The 21,009-nt window shown below is 38.1% G+C and overlaps 1 protein-coding gene across 1 annotated transcript in view; it reads left to right on the top strand.

Moving 5' to 3' along the window:
- Positions 1-21,009, top strand: part of MALRD1 (MAM and LDL receptor class A domain containing 1) — a 751,478-nt gene that overhangs the window by 696,106 nt on the left and 34,363 nt on the right. The window contains 2 exon segments of the mRNA XM_059404562.1: positions 15,627-15,706; positions 15,796-15,892. Of these exon segments, the coding sequence (XP_059260545.1) occupies positions 15,627-15,706; positions 15,796-15,892 (177 nt within the window).

Here is a 21,009-nt window from a genome sequence, read left to right as displayed (position 1 = left end):
GCCTCAGATGGGAAGAGTTCATCCTTTTATATTGCTGCATAATGTTCCTGCGTGTGTGTGTGTGTGTGTGTGTATCCCATCTTTTTTACCCATTCATTTATCAGTGAGCACTTAGATTGATTCAATAATTTTGGTATTGTGAATGTTTCAGTAAACATAGGGGTCCATAGATCTTTTCAAAATTGTATTTTCATATTCATTGGGTAAATAGCCTGTAGTGAAATTACTGAATTATATGGTATTTCATTTTCAATTTTTAAAAGATCCTATACACCGTTTTCCACATTAGTTGCACCAATTTACATTCCTGCCAGCAGTGCACAGTGTTCCTTTTTTCCCCACATCCTTACCAACATTTTTTAATTGTCTTTTTAATTTTAGCCATTCTGAGAGAGAGGAGGTGATATTTCATTGTGGGATAGGTTTGCATTTCCCTGATGATAGTGATGATGACCATTATTTCATGGTCTTTTGGCCATCTGTATGTCTTTGGAAGAATGTTTCTCTAGATCTCTGTTTTTAATTGGATTTTTGGGGGTTGAGTTGTGTAAGTTCTTTATATATTTTGATATTAATCCCTTATACAATATATAATTTGCAAATATCTCCTCCCATTTAGTAAGCTGCCTTTCTGTCTTGCTGATTGTTTCCTTTGCTGGGCAAAAGGTTTTTACTTGGACATAGGATCAACAGTTAATTTTAATTTTCTTTCCTTCATCTCAGGAGACTTATCTAGAAAAATGCTAGTCAGTGTCAGAAAAATTACTGTGTTCTCTAGGGTTGTTATGGGTCAGGTCTCACATTTAGATCGTCAGTCCACTTTATTTTGGTGTATGGTAGAAAAGTGGTCCAGTTTCATTCTTTTCCATGTACCTTTCCGGTTTTCCCAGGACCATTTATTGAAGAGACTTTTTCCCAATGTACCTTTTTTTGCCTCTTTTGTCATAAATTAACTGACCGCATAAATGTGAGTTTATTTTCGAGCTTCCTCTTCTGTTCCATTGATCTATGTATCTATTTTTGTGTGTGTGCACCAGTACCATAGAGTTTTGGTTAATACAGCTTTGTAGTGTATGTTGAAATCTGTGATTGTGATACCTCCAGTTTTGTTCTTTTTCAAGACTGCTCTGGCTCTTTGGAGTCTTTCATGGTTCCATACAAGTTTTTAGGGCTCTTATGTTTAAATTATCTGAAATAGTACTGTTGGTATTTTGATAGGGATTTGCATTAAATACATAGATTGCTTGGGTAGTATGAGCATTTTAACAAACTTAATTTTTCCAATGCATGCTCATGGAATTTCTATTTGTTTATGTCATCTTCATTTCTTTCACATTTTATAGTTTTTAGAGTACAGGTTTTTCACCTCCTTACTCAAGTTTATTTCTAGATATTTTAATACTTTTGGTGCAGTTGTAAATGGGATTGTGTTATCTTTCTGCTGCATCATTAGTGTATAGAAACACTACCAACTTCTGGATATTGATTTTGCATGCTGTAACTTTACTGATTTCATTTCTGTCTGGAGTTCCTTAGGTTCATCTATTTGGAACTCTTTTTGCTTCTTAAACCTGGGTGTCTATTTCCTTCTCTAAGTTAGAACAAGTCAGTTCTTATTTCACCACGAGTTTTCTTACCTCTCTCGGTCTCCTTCTGGGACCCCTATAATGCAAATGTTTGTTCATTTGATATTGCCCAAGAGATCACTTAACCTTTCCTAATTTTTTAAAAATTATTGTCTCTTTTTGCTGTTCAGTTTGGGTGCTTTCCATTCACTTGTCTGCCAGATTATGGATGTGTTCTTCTGCATCCACTCATCTGCTGATTCCCTCCAGAGGATGTTTTGTTATTGTATTCTTCAACTGTGATTGGTTTTTATTTTTTTATCTCTTTATTGGAGGTCTCACTAAGTTCTGCCATTCTCATCCCTAGCCCAGTAAGCATCTTTAATCAGGCATATTGCTTATCTCTGTTTCATTTAGTTTTCTGAGATTTTGTCATGTTCCGTGTTTTGGAGAATATTATTCTGTCTCCCTGATCTGCTGTATTTTGTGTTTCCATTGATTAGGTGGAACAGTTCCTTCTGAACTTCAAGGAATGGTCTTGTGTATGGTCATTCCCTATATAGATAATGTGTTCTTGGTTACTTTTCCTGGCTGGCTGGGTTCCTGGGGCTCTCCACATAGTGGGTTCCCTGGCAGGATAGTTAAATTGGAGGTAATCTGGGGTGTCTCAAAACTCTACATGCAGAATATGCCTTGGCAGGATAAGTAAGGCTGAAGTGAAACCATCATGTTTCAGGACTCTCCACACACCCTGAAGAGGTGCCTAGAGCTGAGGTGGGGCAGAGGCTGAGGGGTGCTGGGACACTCTGCAGGGAGCACCCCTGCAGGACAGGTAAATCTAAAGCAGTTGTGTAAAGCCAGTGTAGTCTCTGAGTTCCTTATGCAAAATGTGCCGTGACGGGACAACTAAAGCTGAAGTAGTTTTAAGCTGGGCTGTCCCAGTCCCACTGGGGCTGCCCATGCAGGAGAGCTGATGCTGAACAGGGTAAAAGCTGGACTGTCACTGAGTAGTCAACACAGGGGGTGCCCTAGCCACAGGACTGAAGCCAAGGCCAATGAGGGTAGGAGTGTTCTCATGTGTTCCACACAGGAGGTATCCCCTGGTGGCGTGAGTGGAACCAGTGCAGGTAAGGGCCAGGGGTTCTCTGGGTGCTTCACACCAGGGCACTCTGGCAGGGCAGTTGGTTCCAAAGCCAGAAGGTTCGAGAGCATGTTGATCCAGGGGTGCCCAAGCAAGCTGTCTAAAGCCGAAGTGGTATGGGCCTGGAGTGTTCCAGGGTGCTTTGTGCCTGTGTGTCCTTGGCACAAAGGCTGGAGTGGTCCAGAGCACTAACCAGGGGTATCCTACTGTGTGCACCGCGCTTTGGCCTCCTTAGTGGGACAGCTGGGGCTGGTGGGGGCTAGGGGCCCAGGGTTCACTGAGGTCGCAGGCCAGTCAGGGAACGGGATTGTATACTGTTCTACGATTTCAAGGTGCAGGGGGAACATTGATTATGTCCATCAGCCCCTGCTACCCAGAGGGAATTTTAGTAGCACCCTCACCACTCGATTGAGTTCTAGGGCTGGCGCTTTTATATGGTAATCATTCTTTAAAACCCTGGGTGTTTTGTTTTGTTTTGTTTTGTTTCCTGTGCCCCAGCACAACCAGAACTGGTGTGGGCTTGGGGACCTGGCACCTGTTGAAGTCAACTGGTTATGGTGTGCTGACCCTACTCCAGTGTGTACTTTAAATGTGGGGTGGAGACAGCATAAATTCTGTCACTGTCCAGTCCCACTAACCCAGAGATTTAATTATATCAAGAAATCAGATTCAAAAAGTTCTAATAAATCTGAATATAAATATAAATCCTGAGGTAAAAATTGTAATCTCCATATGAAACTGATGCTCAAATGTTTACTTTTTTCTCAATCATCTGATATTAACAGATTAAAAATAATACATGCTTAAAGTCTTAAATGAAATCATGCAGAAACATATGTTAAAACATAACTTTTCATCCCCATATGCATTCAGGAGACTGGAACTGCGTATGGGGATATAGGGTTATGTTTTGACATATGTTCGTGTATAATTTAATTTAAGATTTTAAGCATGTATCAGATGACTGAGGGAAAAAAAGCATATTTTGAAACTAATTTTGATCCATAAAGTCCATTCCTTTCCATTAGTTTTCACACAGTTACATGACTTGATCTATACTTTTTAAAAAAATGGTCCTTGGTAAAAAATAAGTAAGTAAATACAAAAATAAAAATTTGGTGATATATATTTATGTACCTACTGAAAGGAAGCTTATTTCCTGTTATTTTCATAGGTAAACTTTCATCAACTAAACCTCTATCTTTCCTTTTATCCATAGGGTCCATATTTCTGGAAAAAAAATAATAACATCAAAATTTTTTCAGTATAAACTCCTCAAAGAAACATCAAAGAAAAGGTCATACAATACTCCCACTTGTTCATCACCAGGTTTTATTTACATACATAAATCTATAAATATGCATAGCTAAATAAAAGGGAGACAAGGTAGACAGGCAGCATGCATATGACTTCCCCATATGGCTTTGCCTATTTCTTTTTATTCCCATTATAATGAAAGTACAGAATTAGTTTCAGTTGCACAACACAGTGATTCAGCAATTCTATACCTTATTCAGGGCCGTCAATGATAAGGGTACTCATAATACCCTTCCCGTAGTTATCCATCCCTCCTGCACACTTCCTCTCTGATCACCAACCACTAGTTTCTTCTCTAAAGTTAGAGTCTGGTTTTATGCCTCCCTTTCCCCTTGTTCCTTTATTTTGTTTCTTAAATTACACATGAGCACAATCAAATATTTGTCTTTCTCTTATTTCACTTAGCATTATATCCTCTAGTATATCCATGTTATTCCAAATGGCAAGATTTCATTCCTCCTAAGGTTGAGTAATGTTCCTGTGTGTGTGTTCCTCTGTGTATTTTGTTTCTCCACTCATCTACGGATGGACACTTGGGTTGCTTCCATAATTTGGCTACGATAAAAGCTGCAATAAACATAGGGTGCCTATGTCTTTTCAGATTAGTATTTTCATATTCTTTGGGTAAATAATCAGTATTAAGATCATTGGATCAAATATAATTTTATTTTTAAACTTTTGAGGGAACTCTATAGTGTTTTTCACAGGTGCTGAAATAGTCTGAATTCCCAACAGTGCACAAGGGTTCCTTTATCTCTATAATTCTCACCAACATGTTTCTTGCGTTTCTGATTTTAGTCATTCTGAAAGGTGTTAGGTGGTATCTCACTGTGGTTCTGATTTAACTTCCCCGACGATTAGTGATACCAGGCATCTTTTCTTCTGTCTGTGGACCTTCTGTATGTCTTTTCTTTGGAGAAATGTCTGTTCATATCTTCTGCACATTTTTAAACTGGATCATTTGTGGTTTTGGTGTGGAATTATCTAAGTTTATCATATATTTGGATTCTCTTTATCAGATATATCATTTGAAAATATCTTCTTCCATTCAGTTAGTTGTCTTTTTGTTTTGTTGATGGTTTCTTTTGCTTTGCAGGAGCTTTTTATTTTAATGTAATTCCAGTAATTTAGGCTTTTGTTTCCCTTGCCTAAGATTTATCTAGAAAAGATTCAATGGCCAATGTTAGAGAAATTAATATGTTTTCTTTACGAATTTTATGATTTGAGGTCTTACATTTAGGTCCTTCATCCATTCTGAGTTTATTTTTTGGTATGGTTTAAGAAAGTGGTCCAGATTCATTCTTTTCCATATACCTGTCCAGATTTCCTAGTACCATTTGTTGAAAAACTTCTTTTTCCCATTGCATTCTACTGCCTCCTCTGTTGAAGATTAATTGACCTTGTTTAAGTATGGGTTTATTTCTGGGCTCTTTATGCTATTCCACTAATCTGTGTGTCTATTTCTGTGCAAATAGCATACTCTTTTGATTACTATATCTTTGTAGTATATCTTGAAATTTTGGAATTGTGGTACCTCCATTTTTTTTTCCCTTTTCTAAGATTACGCTATTTGTTTTTCTTTTCTTTCCCCTTGGTTCCATACCAATTTTAGGACTACCTGTTCTAGTTCTGTAAAAAATGCTATTGATATTTTCATTGGGATTGCATTAAATCTGTAGATGGCTTTGGGTAATATGAATACTTTCATAATATTTATTCTACTGATCCATGAATATGGAATATCATTCCATTTATGTCATCTTCCATTTCTTGATCAAAGTGTGATAGTTTGCAAAATACAAGGAGTACCTGGCTGGCTCAGTTGGTAGAGCATGTGACTATTGATCTCAAAGTTGGTTATACGTTCAAGCCTCAGGTTGGGTGTAGAGATTACTTAAAAACGAACAACAACAATAAAAACTACAAATCTTTCACCTCTTTGTTTAAGTTTATTCCTAGGTATTTTATTCTTTTTGGTGCAATTGTAAATGGGACTTTTCTCTTTCTGCTACTTCATTATTAGTGTATAGAAATGCAACAGAGTACTGTGTATTGATTTTTTATACACTGACTTACAGAATTCAATGATCCATTCTGGGTTTTTTTGTTGGTTGGTTTGTTGTTTTGGTGGAATCTTCAGGATTTTATATAAATATCATTTCATTTTCAAGTAGTGAAAGTATTTTTTAATCTTCCTATCTTCCTTACCAATTTGGATGCCATTTATTTTTGTGTCTGATTACTGGGCTACAAATTCCACTACTATTTTGAGTTTTTCAGCACTAAGTAGGATGTTGGTTGGGGTATTTTTATATATCACCTTTATTATGTTGAGGTATGTTCCCTGTAGATGTACCAGCACTTTAATCATGAATGAATGCTGTGCTTGGTCAAATGCTTTTTCTGCCTCTGTTGAGATGCTCATTTGCTTTTTGTCTTTTCTTTTGTTGATGTGATGCATCACATGATTGGTGACAACTGAACCACCCTTGCATCCCAGAGATAAATCCGACTTGATTGTGGTGTATGATTTTGATGTAATGAAGGATTAAGCTGAACAGTTTTACATCATGTTCATCAGAGATACTGGCCTCTAGTTCTCTGTCTTTGTAGTATCTTTATCTGGTTTTGGGAACAGGGTAATGCTGGCCTCATAGAATTAGGCTGGAAAGTTTTCTTCCTCTTCTGTTTTTGGAATACTTGGAAAATAACAGGTATTAACACTTCTTTAAATGTTTGCTAGAAATCACCTTTGAAGCTATCTGGTCCTGGACTATCCTGATTCACTTCGGGGAGGTTATTTGCTTCTAGGAGTTCATCTATTTCTTCTAGGTTGACCAATTTGTTGGCCAATATTTTTTCATAATATTCTCTTACAATCCTTTGTACTTCTGTGTTGTAAGCTGTTACTTTTCCTTTTGTTTCTGATTTTACTTATTTTGAGTCCTCTTTCTGTTAGGTTGGCTAATGGTTTATCAATTTTGTTGATCTTTTTTTTTTTTTAATTTGATTTATTTATTTGACAGACAGAGATCACAAGTAGGCAGAGAGGCAGGCAGAGAGAGAGAGAGAGGAGGAAGCAGGCTCTCCGTGGAGCAGACAGCCCGATGTGGGGCTCGATCCCAGGACACTGGGATCATGACCTGAGCCGAAGGCAGAGGCTTTAACCCACTGAGCCACCCAGGCGCCCCAATTTTGTTGATCTTTTAAACCAGTCAGCTCCTAGTTTCATCAATCTGTTATCTTTGTTTGGCTTTTAGTTTCTATTTTTATTTATTTATTAAAGATTTTATTTATTTATCAGAGAGAGACAGCACATGCACACAAGCAGGCAGAGTGTCAAGCAGAGGCAGAGAGAGAAGCAGGCTCCCCGTCAAGCAAGGAGACCGATGCGGGACTCGATCCCAGGACCTAGGATCATGACCTGAGCAGAAGGCAGCAGCCTAACCCACTGAGCCACTCAGGCGTCCCTAGTTTCTATTTTTAAAAAAGTTCTTCTTTTGGGGCACCTGGGTGGCTCAGTCGTTAAGCATCTGCCTTTGGCTCAGGTTATAATCCCAGAGTCCTGGGATCGAGCCCCACATTGGGCTCCCTGCTCAGTGGGAAGCTACTTCTCCCTCTCCCACTCTTCCTGCTTGTATTTCCTCTCACTATCTCTGTCAAATAAATGAAATCTTTAAAGAAAAAAGTTCTTCTCTTAAATAAAGGAAATTTTTATTTCCTTCCTTTTGCTGGTTGTGGGTTGATTTATTCTTTTTCTAGCTCTATTAGGTGTAAAGGTAGGTTGTTTTGAGATTTTTCTTGCTTCTTCAGGTAGCCCTATATAGCTATAAATACCTCTCTGAAAACAACTTTTGCTGCATCCCAAAGATTTCTGACTATTGTCTTTCATTTTCATTTGTCTACATGTATTTAATTTTCTCTATGCATTGCTGGTTGACCCATTCATTGTTTAGTAGCATATTATTTAACCCCATGTACTTGTTTTCTTTCCTGATTTCATTTTGTTTATTTCTACTTTAATAGCATTATGGTCCAAAAGATTCATGGTGTGACTTCAGTATTTTGAATTTGTTGAGACTTGTTTTACGGCTTAATGTGTGATCCATTCTGAAGAATGTTCCATGTGCCCTTGAAAGAATGTGTATTCTGCTGTTTTAGGATGGGATGTTCTGAGTATGTTTATATATCCATATAACCCAATGTGTCACTCAAAGCCACCGTTTCCTTTTTGCTTTTGTCTGGATGATCGATCCACTGATGTTAAGTAGGGTGTTAACGTTCCTTACTATTACTGTACTTCCTTTGTGTTTGTTAAAAAGCTGTTTTCAGTATATGGGTGCTTCCATGTTATACAATTATATCTTCTTGTTGGATTTTTCCCTTTATGATTATGTACTATCCTTGTCTTTTGTTACAGTTTTTGTTTTTGGGGAGGGGCACCTGGATGGTGTGGTGGATTAAGCGTCTACTTCTTGGTTTTGGCTCAGGTTCTGGTATCTCAGCACTGTGAGATCAAACCCAGTATAAGGCTCTGTGCTCAGCATAGTGTCTGCTTTAGATTCTCTTCTCCTTTCCCTGCCCCTTCTGCTGTGTGCTTTCTCTCAAATAAATAAAATTTTAAATTAAAAAATAATGTCTATTTTATCTCAGGATGCCTATGTTGCTCAGTTGGTTAAGCAGCTGATTCTTGATTTTGGCTTAGATTATGATATCAAGGTCCTAGCATCAAGCTCCACATCAGGCTCCATGCTCATCTGAGAGTCTGCTTGAGGATTCTCTCCGCCTCCCCTCTGGCCATTTGTGCACTCTCTGTCTCTAAAATAAATTTAAAAAGATAAAAGTATTTTCTCTGACACAGGTATTATGACCCCAGTTTTCTTTTCATTCCCATTTTGCATGATAAATGCTTTTCCATCTCTTCACTTTCAGTGCTCATGTCTTTAAGTCTGAAATGAGTATCTTTTTTTTTTTTTTAAGATTTTTATTTATTCGACAGAGATCACAAGGAGGCAGAGAGAGAGGAAGGGAAGCAGACTCCCCGCTGAGCAGAGAGCCCAAAGTGGGGCTCAATCCCAAGACCCTGAGATCATGACCCGAGCCGAAGGCAGAGGCTTTAACCCACTGAGCCACCCAGGCACCCTGAAATGAATGTCTTGTACATAGCATATAGGGTGTTGCTTTTGAATCCATTCTGTCACCCTATGTCTTTAGATGGGAGCTTTTAGTCCATTTATATCCAAAGTAATTATTGCTGGTATGTACTTACTGCCCTTTCACTTTTATTTACTTATTTTTTTTGGTTGTTTTGTAGTTCTTCTCTGTTCCTTTCTTCTCTTACTCTTTTCCCTCATGGTTTGCTGGCTTTCTTGAGTTACATGCTTGGATTCTCCTTTCTCTTTACTTGTTGTTTATCTATTACCTGTTTTTAATTTGTGGTTACTGCTAAGTTTATATATAACATTTATACATGCAGTAGTCTTTATTAAGTTAATGGTCACTTAAGTTTGAAACCACGGTAAAAGCACTAAAACTGACTGTTCTCCTCCCCACATTTTAGGTATATGGTGTCATTTTTTACCTTCTTTCATTGTGTGAATCCCTCGACTGATTTTTATTGATATACTTAATTTTACTGCTATTGTGCTTCCTACTTTTCTTACTGCTGCCTACATTTTCCTTTCAAATCAAAGGGTCCCATTTTAATAGATCTTATAAGACTGGTTTAATAGTGATGAATTCCTTTAACTTTTGTTTTTCTGAAAAACACTTTAATCTCTTCCATTCTGAATGACAGTCTTGGTGGATAAAGTATTCTTGGTTTTAGGTTTGGGTTTTGTTTTTGTTTTGTTTTCCTTTAGTACTTTGAATATATGATGCCACTCCCTTCTGGCCTGCAAAATTTCTGTGAAAAAAGAAGTCAGCTGACATGGGGTTTCCCTTGTAGGGATCTGTTTTTAAAATTCTGTCACTACTTTTCACCACTTAAATTACTTTATTTCTTGGTATAGAACTCCTTGGGTTGGCTTTCTTTGGGGCTCTGTGCATCATGCATCTAAGTTTTCCTCCCCCTTTTCTCTCTCTTTTCCTTCTGGGATCTCTATAATGTGAATGTTATTACACTTGATGGTGTTGCTGAGTGCCCTTAATGTTTTTTCTCATTTTTATTTTTTTCTCCTGTTCAGCTTGACTGCTTTCCATTACTGAGTCTTCCAGGTCGCTGATTCATAATTTTCCTTCCCTTAGTCTACTACTTATTCCCTCTACTGTATTTTTAATTTCATTTATTTATTCATCTCTTATGGCTTCTTTTTTATGTTTTCCATCTCTTTGTTGGAGGTGTTACTGAGATCCTCTACTCTTTCCTCAAGTTCAGGGAGTATCTTTCTGACCATTACTTTAAATTCCTTATGAGGCATATTATCTCCATTCCGGGTAGTTCTTTTACTGAGATTTTGTTCTTTTCTTTCATTTGGGACAGATTCTTCTGTCTCATTTTGTCTAAATAACTCTCAGTATTTCTCTGTGTTAGGATATTCAGCTATAGCTCCTTCACTTGAAAGTAGTGGCTAGATGAAGAGGTCCTGTAGTGTCTTGCCATGCTATGTCCCCCATTCACCAGAACCTGACACTTCAGAGATGCAGCCTGTAGTACTGCATGTACCCTACCACTGTGTCGGAGCCACATTTGTCATCATTCCAGTTGGCTCAATGGCTCTCTTCTGTTGTGGGCAGCAATTAGCCCTTCTATTGAAAGACCAGGCAGGGGCCACCTTGAGCTTGAGATGGATCAGATCAGGAATTTTTTTCAGAGCCATAATAGCACCTGAGTGACATCCCCAGAGAAGCTTTCATTGGTGGGCACAGCCTATATTCAGAGTAGATGCCTGCCCCCAGCCCACTGCTGTGGCTACAACTGAACTGGTACATGTGTGTTTTTTGTTTTTTCCCCCTCTCCATTGTGCAGGAGTCACTTTGAAGTAGTGCTAGTGGCTGTTTGGGCTGCTTGCACACTGCTATGCTTTGGATGGACTCTCTCCAAGGGCATATTGAACAGGACAGGTCAGCAAGAGAACACAGTGGTTACACATCAATGTCAGCAAGGTTTGCGCAAGTCTACTCTAGGAGGAGTCCTGTAGCTGCTTTGGAAAACTCCTGCGGAGGAGACAGGTCTGCAGGAAAATTCAGAGGCAGGGTGAAGCTCACTTGCACTGTTTCAGTCTGTGGGAGGGGACCTGTGGCTGCTTTGGAAAACTGGTGAGGACTGGTTTGAGTGGGTGGGGTCGGGCCACTAGCTAGGTGGAAAGTAATCAAGTTGTACCAGTTCCTACAGGTATTATCGTTTCTAGGCTGGGGGATGGTGCAAGGAAATGGTGCCACCCACTCTTGTTCTTGGAACAGTCTCCCAAAGATCCCTGCCCCTCTGGGATATGTTCTGAGATTAGGATATAAATCTTCCTATATACCTTAGGTGTTTTTCAAACTGCTGCTTCTATACTGCATTTCAGGGAAGCTGTTATGCTGGTCGCTTTAAGGGTGGAACTCTGCTGCCTACCCCCCTCTGGCTCTCCCACAGCTAAACCGGTTGATTTCAAGTGTTAAGCCCTAGTGATTATGAAAATGCATGAAATTAAGACCCTCTGGTTTTCAAAGCCAAATGTTATGGGGATTTATCTTCTCAGCAAGGTTCCCCTGTGCCTGGGGTGTCTGGTGTGCTCCTCTCCCCTCCACATGTGGATATCCCTCTCAAAACATACACTTGCAGGTCAGTTTGGCTCCCAACCAGACCTCTGCTCTTCCAACCCTCTTCAAAATGGTCTTTTCTCTATATTTATCTGTGGAGAGTCTGTTCCATCAGTCTTTGGGTCATTTTCTGCTTTATCTGTACTTTACATGGGTGTTACCTACTTGTATCTAAGGGATGAGGTGAGCTTGGGATCCTTCTACTCTGCCAACTTACCTGAAGTTTCGCCCACTGTTATTTTTCACTGGTATTCCAAAATACTTTCCACTGGAATTTATTTTTTTTTAATATCCGTTTTTGTTTTTGTTTTAAGATTTTACTTATTTATTTGACAGAGATCACAAGCAGACAGACAGAGGTTCCCTGCTGAGCAGAGAGCCCGCTGCCTATGCCGGCCTTGATCCCAGGACCCCAGGATCATGACCTGAGCCGAAGGCAGAGGCTTGAACTCACTGAGACACCCAGGCACCCCATCCACTGGAATTTATCTTAATAGGCACATTCAAGCACGTACAATTTGTTTAAAATTGCAATTTGCCTAAATATTGTTGTAGTTCTGATCTGACACTGGTGAAGTGGAACTTCAAAATCTAAAGGAGCCAAAATAACCCAGGAGGAAAAAGTGTCCCCCATTACTAAGTTCACAATGTCTGTGCATGTGAAAACTGGCATGTAGATTCAATGTAAACTAAGGAATGACAAAGAAACATCTTGTGAGTGACAAGAGTAAAAAAACAACAACAACAAAAAATTGTTTCAGAGACATCAAAACAATTTATCCTGTATTTTTACTTTTAAAAAATAAGGAAATTTTTTCTTGCAGTTTCTCCCTCTCCCTTTAACACATTTTGCCCATTCCCTACTGCCCACCCCTCTGGCAAGTATTGTTTGTCCTCTTTACCTAGAGGTCTCTGACATTGTTTTAACACTCCACATATAAGTAAAATAATTTGGTATTTGTCTTTCTCAGTCTGACTTATTTCACTTAGCATTATACCCTTTAAGTACACCCATGTTGTTGTAAATGGCAACTCTTAATTCTTTTACATGGATAACACACACTCACATACTACATCTTCTTTATCTATTCATCTTTTATGGACACTTAACTTTCTTCCTTAAGAAACTTCCTCATGACTATTTTAAATGATGTAGCAATAACTTAATGGTTCATTGATCTTTTAAAATACTGTTTTTATATTCTTTGCATAAATTGCCAATACTGGATTTACTGAATCATAAGATATTCCTATTTTTAATTTTTTGAGGAAACTCCATACTGTTTCTGTATTAGCTATACCAATCTTCCCTCCCACCAACAGTACACAAGGGTTCCTTTTTTTTTTTTTTTCCATCCTGGTCAATACTTGTTTTTTTCTTCTCTTTTTGATTCTAGCCCTTCTGACAGGTGTGAGGTGGTATCTATTGTGGTTTTCCTATGTATATCCCAAATGATTAGTTGATGCTGAACATCTTTTCATGTGTCTGTTGGCCATTTGGATTTCTCCTATGGAAAAATGTCATGACTTGACAATGAGGACCTGAATGGTCAGATATTAATTCAGATGTATCATTTGCAAATACCTTCTCCCATTCATTAGGTTGCGTTTTGTTTTTTTGATGGTTTCCTTCACTGTGCAAAAGCTTTTTTTAAGGCTTTATTTTGGTGGTGTCCTGATAGTTTAATTTTGCTTTTATTTCCCTTGCCTAAGATTTATCTAAAAGAATGTTGCTAAGGCCAATGCAAAGAAATTACTGCTTATGCTTTCCTCAGCGTTTTATGGTTTCAGGTCTCGCACTTATATCTTCAATCCATTTTGAATTTATTTTTGTATATGGTGTAAGAAAATGGTCCAGTTTTATTCTTTTGCATGGAATGTCCAATTTTCCCAGAACCATTTATTGAAGAGACTGTCTTTCTCCCAATGTATACTCTTGTCTCCTTTTTCATAGATTAATTGACCACATAAGCATGGGTTTATTTCTGGACCATTCTGTTCTATCCAAGTATTTCTGTGGCAGTACCATAGTGTTTTGATCACTACTTCTTTGCATTATATCTTGAAATTCAGGATTTTATCTTTCAGTATTGTTCTTTTTTTTTTTCAAGACTGCTTTGGCTATTCAAGGTCTCTTGTGGTTCCATATAAATTCTGGTATTATTTGTTCTAGTTCTGTGAAGGGAAGAGGCATTCTTTTTTATTTTATTTATTTATTTTTTTAACTTATTTGAGCCAGAGTGAGGGAGAGAGAGAGCACAAACAGGGGCATTGGAGAAGGAAAGGGAGAAACAGGCTCCCCGGTGAGCAAGGAGCCTGATACAGGGCTTCCATCCCAGAACCCTGAGACCGCAACCTGAACCCAAGGCAGGTTCACCCAAGGTGCTTCACTGACTGAGCCATCCAGGTGCTCCTATTTTATTTTTAAGATTTTACTTGAGAGAGAGAGAGTACAAGACGGGGTAAGAGCAGAGAGAGAGGGACAAGCTGACTCTGCTGAGTGCAGAGCCCAATGCAGGGCTCAGTCCCATGACCCTGAGATCATGACCTGACTGAAACCAAGAGGCAGGCACTCAACCTACTGAACCACCTAGGTATCCCAGAAAGAAGGCTTTCTTATGGATCTTCTTGAAACTCTAAGCTTTTTATATTTAAAGAAGCTACTGCTTTTGTGCAGAAATTGCTATTAGGCATTCAAATTTTCAAGCTCAAAAAGATTGAGGGAAAATACACAACTGTGTATTGCAAGAGCATTGCTTGTAACACACAGCTTCAGTGCACACATATTCAAAAGCTACCTTTTAATCCTATTTGTGAGATGTACTATGAACTTGGCAGAAAATTCAACTAAACAAATACAAATAATTTGTATCCTGTTATTTCTGATAAAAAAAAAATGAATACATAAGCTTTCACACTCACACACAAACACACTGTACCAGAAAAAAAATCTGACATATTTACTGCTTAAAAATAAACCTGATTTCCCTTTGAGATATAAGCTAATCCCCATTTTGGAATGTTGTGAAAGCCACCCATAAAGGAAATACTCCCAGTATTCCAGGTTTTATTATGCTGTCCCCAAATAAAGCAAAATTAATTAAGTCATAATAGTACTGCAGATATACCAATGATGTTATTAACCTGGTTTCAAATCTATGTACCGAAGGATCATCCTGACATAGTGATAAACATACTGTCTGATTTATGTAAATACGTAATTTTAATATTTCCATCAATATTGAAAAAAATTCTGTTTGTTAGTGAAAAATACTAGTTTTTAGCTTTGAGACAAATGAACAATAAAAGTGGATTGGACGACGGGACGCCTGGGTGGCTCAGTTGGTTAAGCAGCTGCCGTCAGCTCAGGTCATGATCCCAGCGTCCTGGGATCGAGTCCCACATCGGGCTCCTTGCTCGTCAGGGAGCCTGCTTCTCCCTCTGCCTCTGCTTGCCATTCTGTCTGCCTGTGCTCATTCTCTCTCTCTCTCTGATAAATAAATAAAATCTTTAAAAAAAAAAAAAGTGGATTGGACATTCGTAAAAATCAAATCAATACTGAAAGTAACAGAAGAGCATGTGAAAGCTAAGTTCCCACCTTAGAGATAATTTCAAGAAGGTTATATTTTTATTTATTTTTTTTAAAGAAGGTTATATTTTTAAAAATCATCTCAATTATGAAAATAATAAAAATTTAATTTTCTTTTTGCTCTTATTTAATATTTTTGGTTTCTTATCAAAGTTACCCACATTCATTGTATTATTATTTATTGACACTCATCATTTTATTCCATTATAATGCTGCTAAAATAGCTTTCTACTTTTTAAAATTTAAATATCATGTTTTATCTCCTTTTCAGATGTGGACAAGGATGGAAAGGAAATCGATGCCACATCAAAGTGAACCCTTCCCCTGCAGAGTTCACATACACTCAGAATAGTAGGTGATACTGTGACTCTTTGCTTAAATTTGGAATTTTGAACGTTTTTCACTGCATACTTATCTTTTTAATTGGTTTGAAATTCCAGATATATGGACTTTCCTGGGCATTGGATTAGCTTTCCTGATGATTCATATTATAATCGCAGTTGTGTGTTTTCTTGCAAACAGAAAAGTACCAGTCAGGTAAGTGATGCCTTTGATTGCTAAATAAAATATACTGTGGCAGAACAATTTTCTGAAACATTTCAGTTCCTTCGTTTTTCTTTCACTTCATTTACATGCAGGTAACTTTAGTGTTTCTACGCTTTGTGGATTTCTTTCCTTCTGGGCAGAATGTAGGAACCTACTTAACAATAATCATTCTTCTTTTTTCAGTAAAAAGCCTTAAGTTTACTTTCCACATTGTGTTAAAAGCAGTTTTGATGACAAGAAAGGGAATGTGGCATTCCCCACAGATTAAGAGACATGAGGGTGTCAGTGTCCCACTTGCTGGTGGCACCTGGGGAAGGCAACAGAACTGCAAATGAGATGCTTTCTTGGCCCTCCCAGTGAACTCTAAACATCAGTGTTTCAGGTCAAGACTCCAGGTTCTAGGCAATATACAGAACAGAGACCAGGAGTTGTACCCAAAAGAATTCATGCAAAACTAAGAAGACCCCAATTACTAGAGGGAGAGAGCCCAAGAGGATAGTGGAGTAGGAGGATCCGAAGCTCACCTTCTCCCCTCCTAGATAACAGTCACATCAGTGCAACTAACCCAGAAAAAGACTCAAAGACTGGCAGAACAGGCTCTGTACAGTTAATTCTAGAGCATCAGCGACACCACAAATGGTGGGAGGCACAAACAGTCAAGAACCAAACTCCCACAAGATTAAACTGCACTGGAGAGACCAGTCCTCCTAATATTTTACTCCAAAAATGAGCAGGGCTTAATTTTTGGAGTTTTTAATAAACTAGAAGAGCTTAAAACTGGGTACTTTAAAAATCAGTAGGCTTTACTTTGGAAGAGCTAGAAGGCAATAGGAAACTGAGTTGCCATCCTTAAAGACAGAACATAACAAACAACCCAGCCAAAATATAGCAAAGCAGTAGCAATCTGAAAATTACTTGGGGCATGCATGAAGTAGATTTCTTTACTAATCTCAGAATGCATGCTGCAAGGGCAAGGATTTTTAGGAGACTTATCCAAAAACATAAGAACTGGCAGGTGACATTTCTACACCCTGGCAGCTTAGACAACCAGACACCTTTAAGAATGAGCATGAACACTCATTATCTAGCTTGCTAACACTGTATACCCTACCTATGGATCTGGCCCCATCATACCAACCCAGTTGGGCAGGAGTCATTCCAAAGCAGTGACTGTCAAAACTCATTCTACAAGTAGCCCTGCTAGGAACTAGTGACATTCCTCACCTACCCTGCTAACACCACACGCCCTGCATTCTACTGCAGACCTATCCCATCCAACTTGCTCCACTGGGGAAGAATCCCTCCATAGCAGCTTCTGACAAGTATCATCCTGCAATCAACTACAATAGTTCAAAGCACCACTCCCAAGTGACTCCTGCCCTGGGGAGCTGGGGAGAGGGGAAGATAACCATACACACCAGTTCCACTGCAGCCCCATCAGGGGACTAGGGATAGACATCTGAAACGACTGCCAACATCATCCACCAACAAAAACCTCATGGGGAACAGGAAAAAACCCTGTAGTTCAGGGCCACTGCAACCCCAACAGACTGGAGGCAGATATTTGGTCTCAGTGAAGACCCCACTCACCAATGAAAACCTCTCAGGAAATGATGCAGGAAAAGCGTCCTACAATTTGATGCTACCACAGCCCCAGCAAATGGGCTGATGGTAGGCATTTGGTCTGAACCAACTTAAAGCCCAAGGTAACCACGGATTGGGCCTTCAACAGCATAAGGATCATACCTTACCCAGAACAGAGAAAGGGGGCCACTGTAGCCAACTGGACAGAGGGCAAACAAGGCTCAGCCATAACAGGATGCATGCAATACATAAAGGAAACGCCTCTGTTGTGACTGGCTCTGGTGAACAGGGAGCAGTGCTCTAAAAGGCACCACAGGACCTCTTCTTTGTAAGGCCACTAATTTTAAATCAGAAGACATAACTGATTTTCCTACTATAGAGTAATAAACACAGAGACTTAAACAAAATGAAGGGACATAAGAATAGATCACAAATGAGGCAAGAGGACAAAATCACAGCAAAAAGCTAAAGGAAAAGGAGATAAGCAATATGCCTAATAGAATTCAAAGTAATGATCGTAAAGAACTTACTGGACTAGAAAAAAGAATGGAGGATCTCAGTGAGACTTTTAACAAAGAGATAAAAAACATAAAAAAGACCCAAAAATGAAGTCCTCAATAACTGAAATTAAAAATACACTAGATGAAATAAACAGTAGATTAGAGGAAGTAGAACACATGAAGGACCTGGAGAACAGAATAATGGAAAATAAACAGCTGAAGAGCAGAAAGAAAAGAGTAATAGAAATTGAGAATAGGTTAAACAAACTCAGCAACAACATCAAGTGTAATAACACTCACATTATAGGGATCCAAGTAGAAGAGAAAGAAAAGGAGCATAAAATCGATTTAAAGAAAAAAATAGCTAAAATTTTCCCTTATTTGGAGAAGGAAACAGAAATCTAGATGCAAGGGGCTGAGAGAGCCCCAAAATCAACCTAAGGAGGTTCACACCAAGCCATATAATAATTAAAATGGAAAAAAGTAATGATAAAAAGAAGACTTCAAAAGCAACAAGAGAACAGAAGACAGGTACCCCATAAAGCCTCTTAGCTACTGTTTTAGCAGAAACTCTGCAGACCAGAAGAGAAGGGCATGATCCATTCAAAATGCTGAAAGGAAAAAAAAGATCTACAACCAAGATTACTCTATCCAACAAGGCTATGATTTATAACACAGGACTGTTAAAGAGTTCCCGGACAAATGTTTAAAATGCTCTTCACTGTATGGGCATGGAGTACAGGGTATGGTGCATAAACAGTGAATTTGGAACACTGGAAATAAGTAAGTAAATAAATAAATGTGTTTATCTCCACTAATTAAAAATAAAAGATGCAAAATATGATATCATATGCATAAAACATGGAGGGGTAAGATTTTGTGCTTTTAGAATGGGTTCCAACTTCAGCAACCTTCAACTACTGTAGATTTCTATATGCATAGGATATTATACATCAACCCAATGACAACCACAAATCAAAAACCTATAACAGATATGCAAAACATAAAGAGAAAGGAATTCAAGTGGATCACTAAAAGTCAGCAAATCACAAGGGAAGAGAGCAAGAAAAACAAGATACAGGTTAGAACTATCCAAACAACCATAAAACAAGTAACAAAATGATAATAAATACATACCCATTGCTAATTACTCTGAATGTAAATGAACTAAAAACTCCAGTGTTTAGTTACACTTTTTTTTTTTAAGATTTTATTTATTTATTTGACAGAGATCACAAATAGGCAGAGAGGCAGGCAAAGTGGGGTGGGGGAGCAGACTCCCTGCTAAGCAGAGAGCCTGATGCCATGCGGGGCTCAACCACAGGACCCTGAGATCATTGCCTGAGCCGAAGGCAGAGGCTTAAGCCACTGAGCCACTCAGGAACCCCTTAGTTACACCTTTTATGCTGTAACTGTGATAAAAGACCAAGACCTAGGTATATGCTGCCTACAAGAGACTCACTTCACACCTAAAGACACATACAAATTGAAAGCAAAGGGTGGAAAAACATTTACCATGCAAATGAAACAAATAAGATTAAATAAATCTTAAAGACTGTAACAAGAGGTGAGGACAGTACCCAATGATAAAGGAAACAATCAAACAAGAGAATATAACAATTGTAAATATTTACACACCCATCATGGAAGCACCTAATACATAAAAAAAAAAAAAACTATTAAGCGATATTAAGGATTAAGCTGACATTAATATAATAATAGTAGGGGACTTTTAACACCTTACTAATATCAATGGATAAATCATCCAGACAGAAAATCAGTAAGGGAAGAGTGGCTTTGGAAGGCAAATTGGACTAGATGGATCCAATAGATATATTCAGAGAACCCCATTCAAAAACAATAGAATACACATTGTTTTCAAGGGCACATGGGACATTCTCCAGAACAGATTATTAGGCCATAAATCAAGTCTCAGCAAATTCAAAAGAAATGAAATTATATCATGCATCTTCTCTGACCACAAAATGTGTAAATCAATCACAAGAAAAAAATCTGAAAAGAACACAAATACATGGAAGCTAAATGACACACTACTAAACAGCAAATGGGTCCAAAAATCTTTGGGAGACAGCAAAAGCTGTTCTAAAAGGGAGGTTTATAGCAATATAGGTCCACCTTAGGAAGAAAAATCTCAAATAAGCAACCTAACCTTACACCTAAAGGAGCAAGAAAAAGAAAAACAAAGCCCCAAACCAGTAGAAGGAACAAAATAATAAATATTAGAGTGTAAATAAATGAAACAGAGAATGAAAGAAAAAAAAAAAACCCACAAGAGAACAGATCAATGAAACCAGGTACTATTTTTTTTTTTTAAATATCAACAAAACCGATCGATATACCTTGAGCCAGATTCATCCAAGGAGAGAGGACTCAAATACATAAAATCAGAAATGAAGAGGAGAAATACCCACTGAAACCACAGAAATACAGCAATAATAGAGATTTTGAAAAATTATATGCTAACAAATTGGACAACCTAGAAAAAAATGGATAAATTCTTAGGAACATATAACCTTCAAATCTGAATCAGGAAGAGATACACAATTTGAATTGAGTTTTTTTTTTTATCATGAATGGATGCCATACTTTATCTGATGATTTTTCTGCATTTATGGAGATGGCTTTTATCCTTTCTCTTGTTAGACTGATGGCATAAATGCCATCAATGAAACTGAATCAGTAATCAAAAAACTCCCAACAAATACAAGTCCAGGACCAGATGGCTTGGAATATGAATTCTATCAAATATTTAAAGAAGAGTTAATACCTATTCAAGAGTTAATACCTATTCTTCTCAAACTATTCCAAAAAAATATAAGATGAAGGAAAGACTCCGAAATTCACTGGACAAGGCCATCATTACCCTGATACCAAGACTAGATAAAGACACTAGGAAAAAAAGCAAACAAGGCCAATCTCTAATGAACATAGTTGTAAAAATCCTCAACAAATATTAGCAAATAAAATCCAATGATACATTAAAAAAATCATTCACCATGATCC

This window comes from Mustela nigripes, chromosome 6, assembly GCF_022355385.1.
Source record: "Mustela nigripes isolate SB6536 chromosome 6, MUSNIG.SB6536, whole genome shotgun sequence".
Lineage (NCBI taxonomy): Eukaryota > Metazoa > Chordata > Mammalia > Carnivora > Mustelidae > Mustela > Mustela nigripes.
The sequence above is the reverse complement of the archived record's forward strand: the minus strand, read 5'-3'. Positions and strand labels throughout refer to the sequence as shown.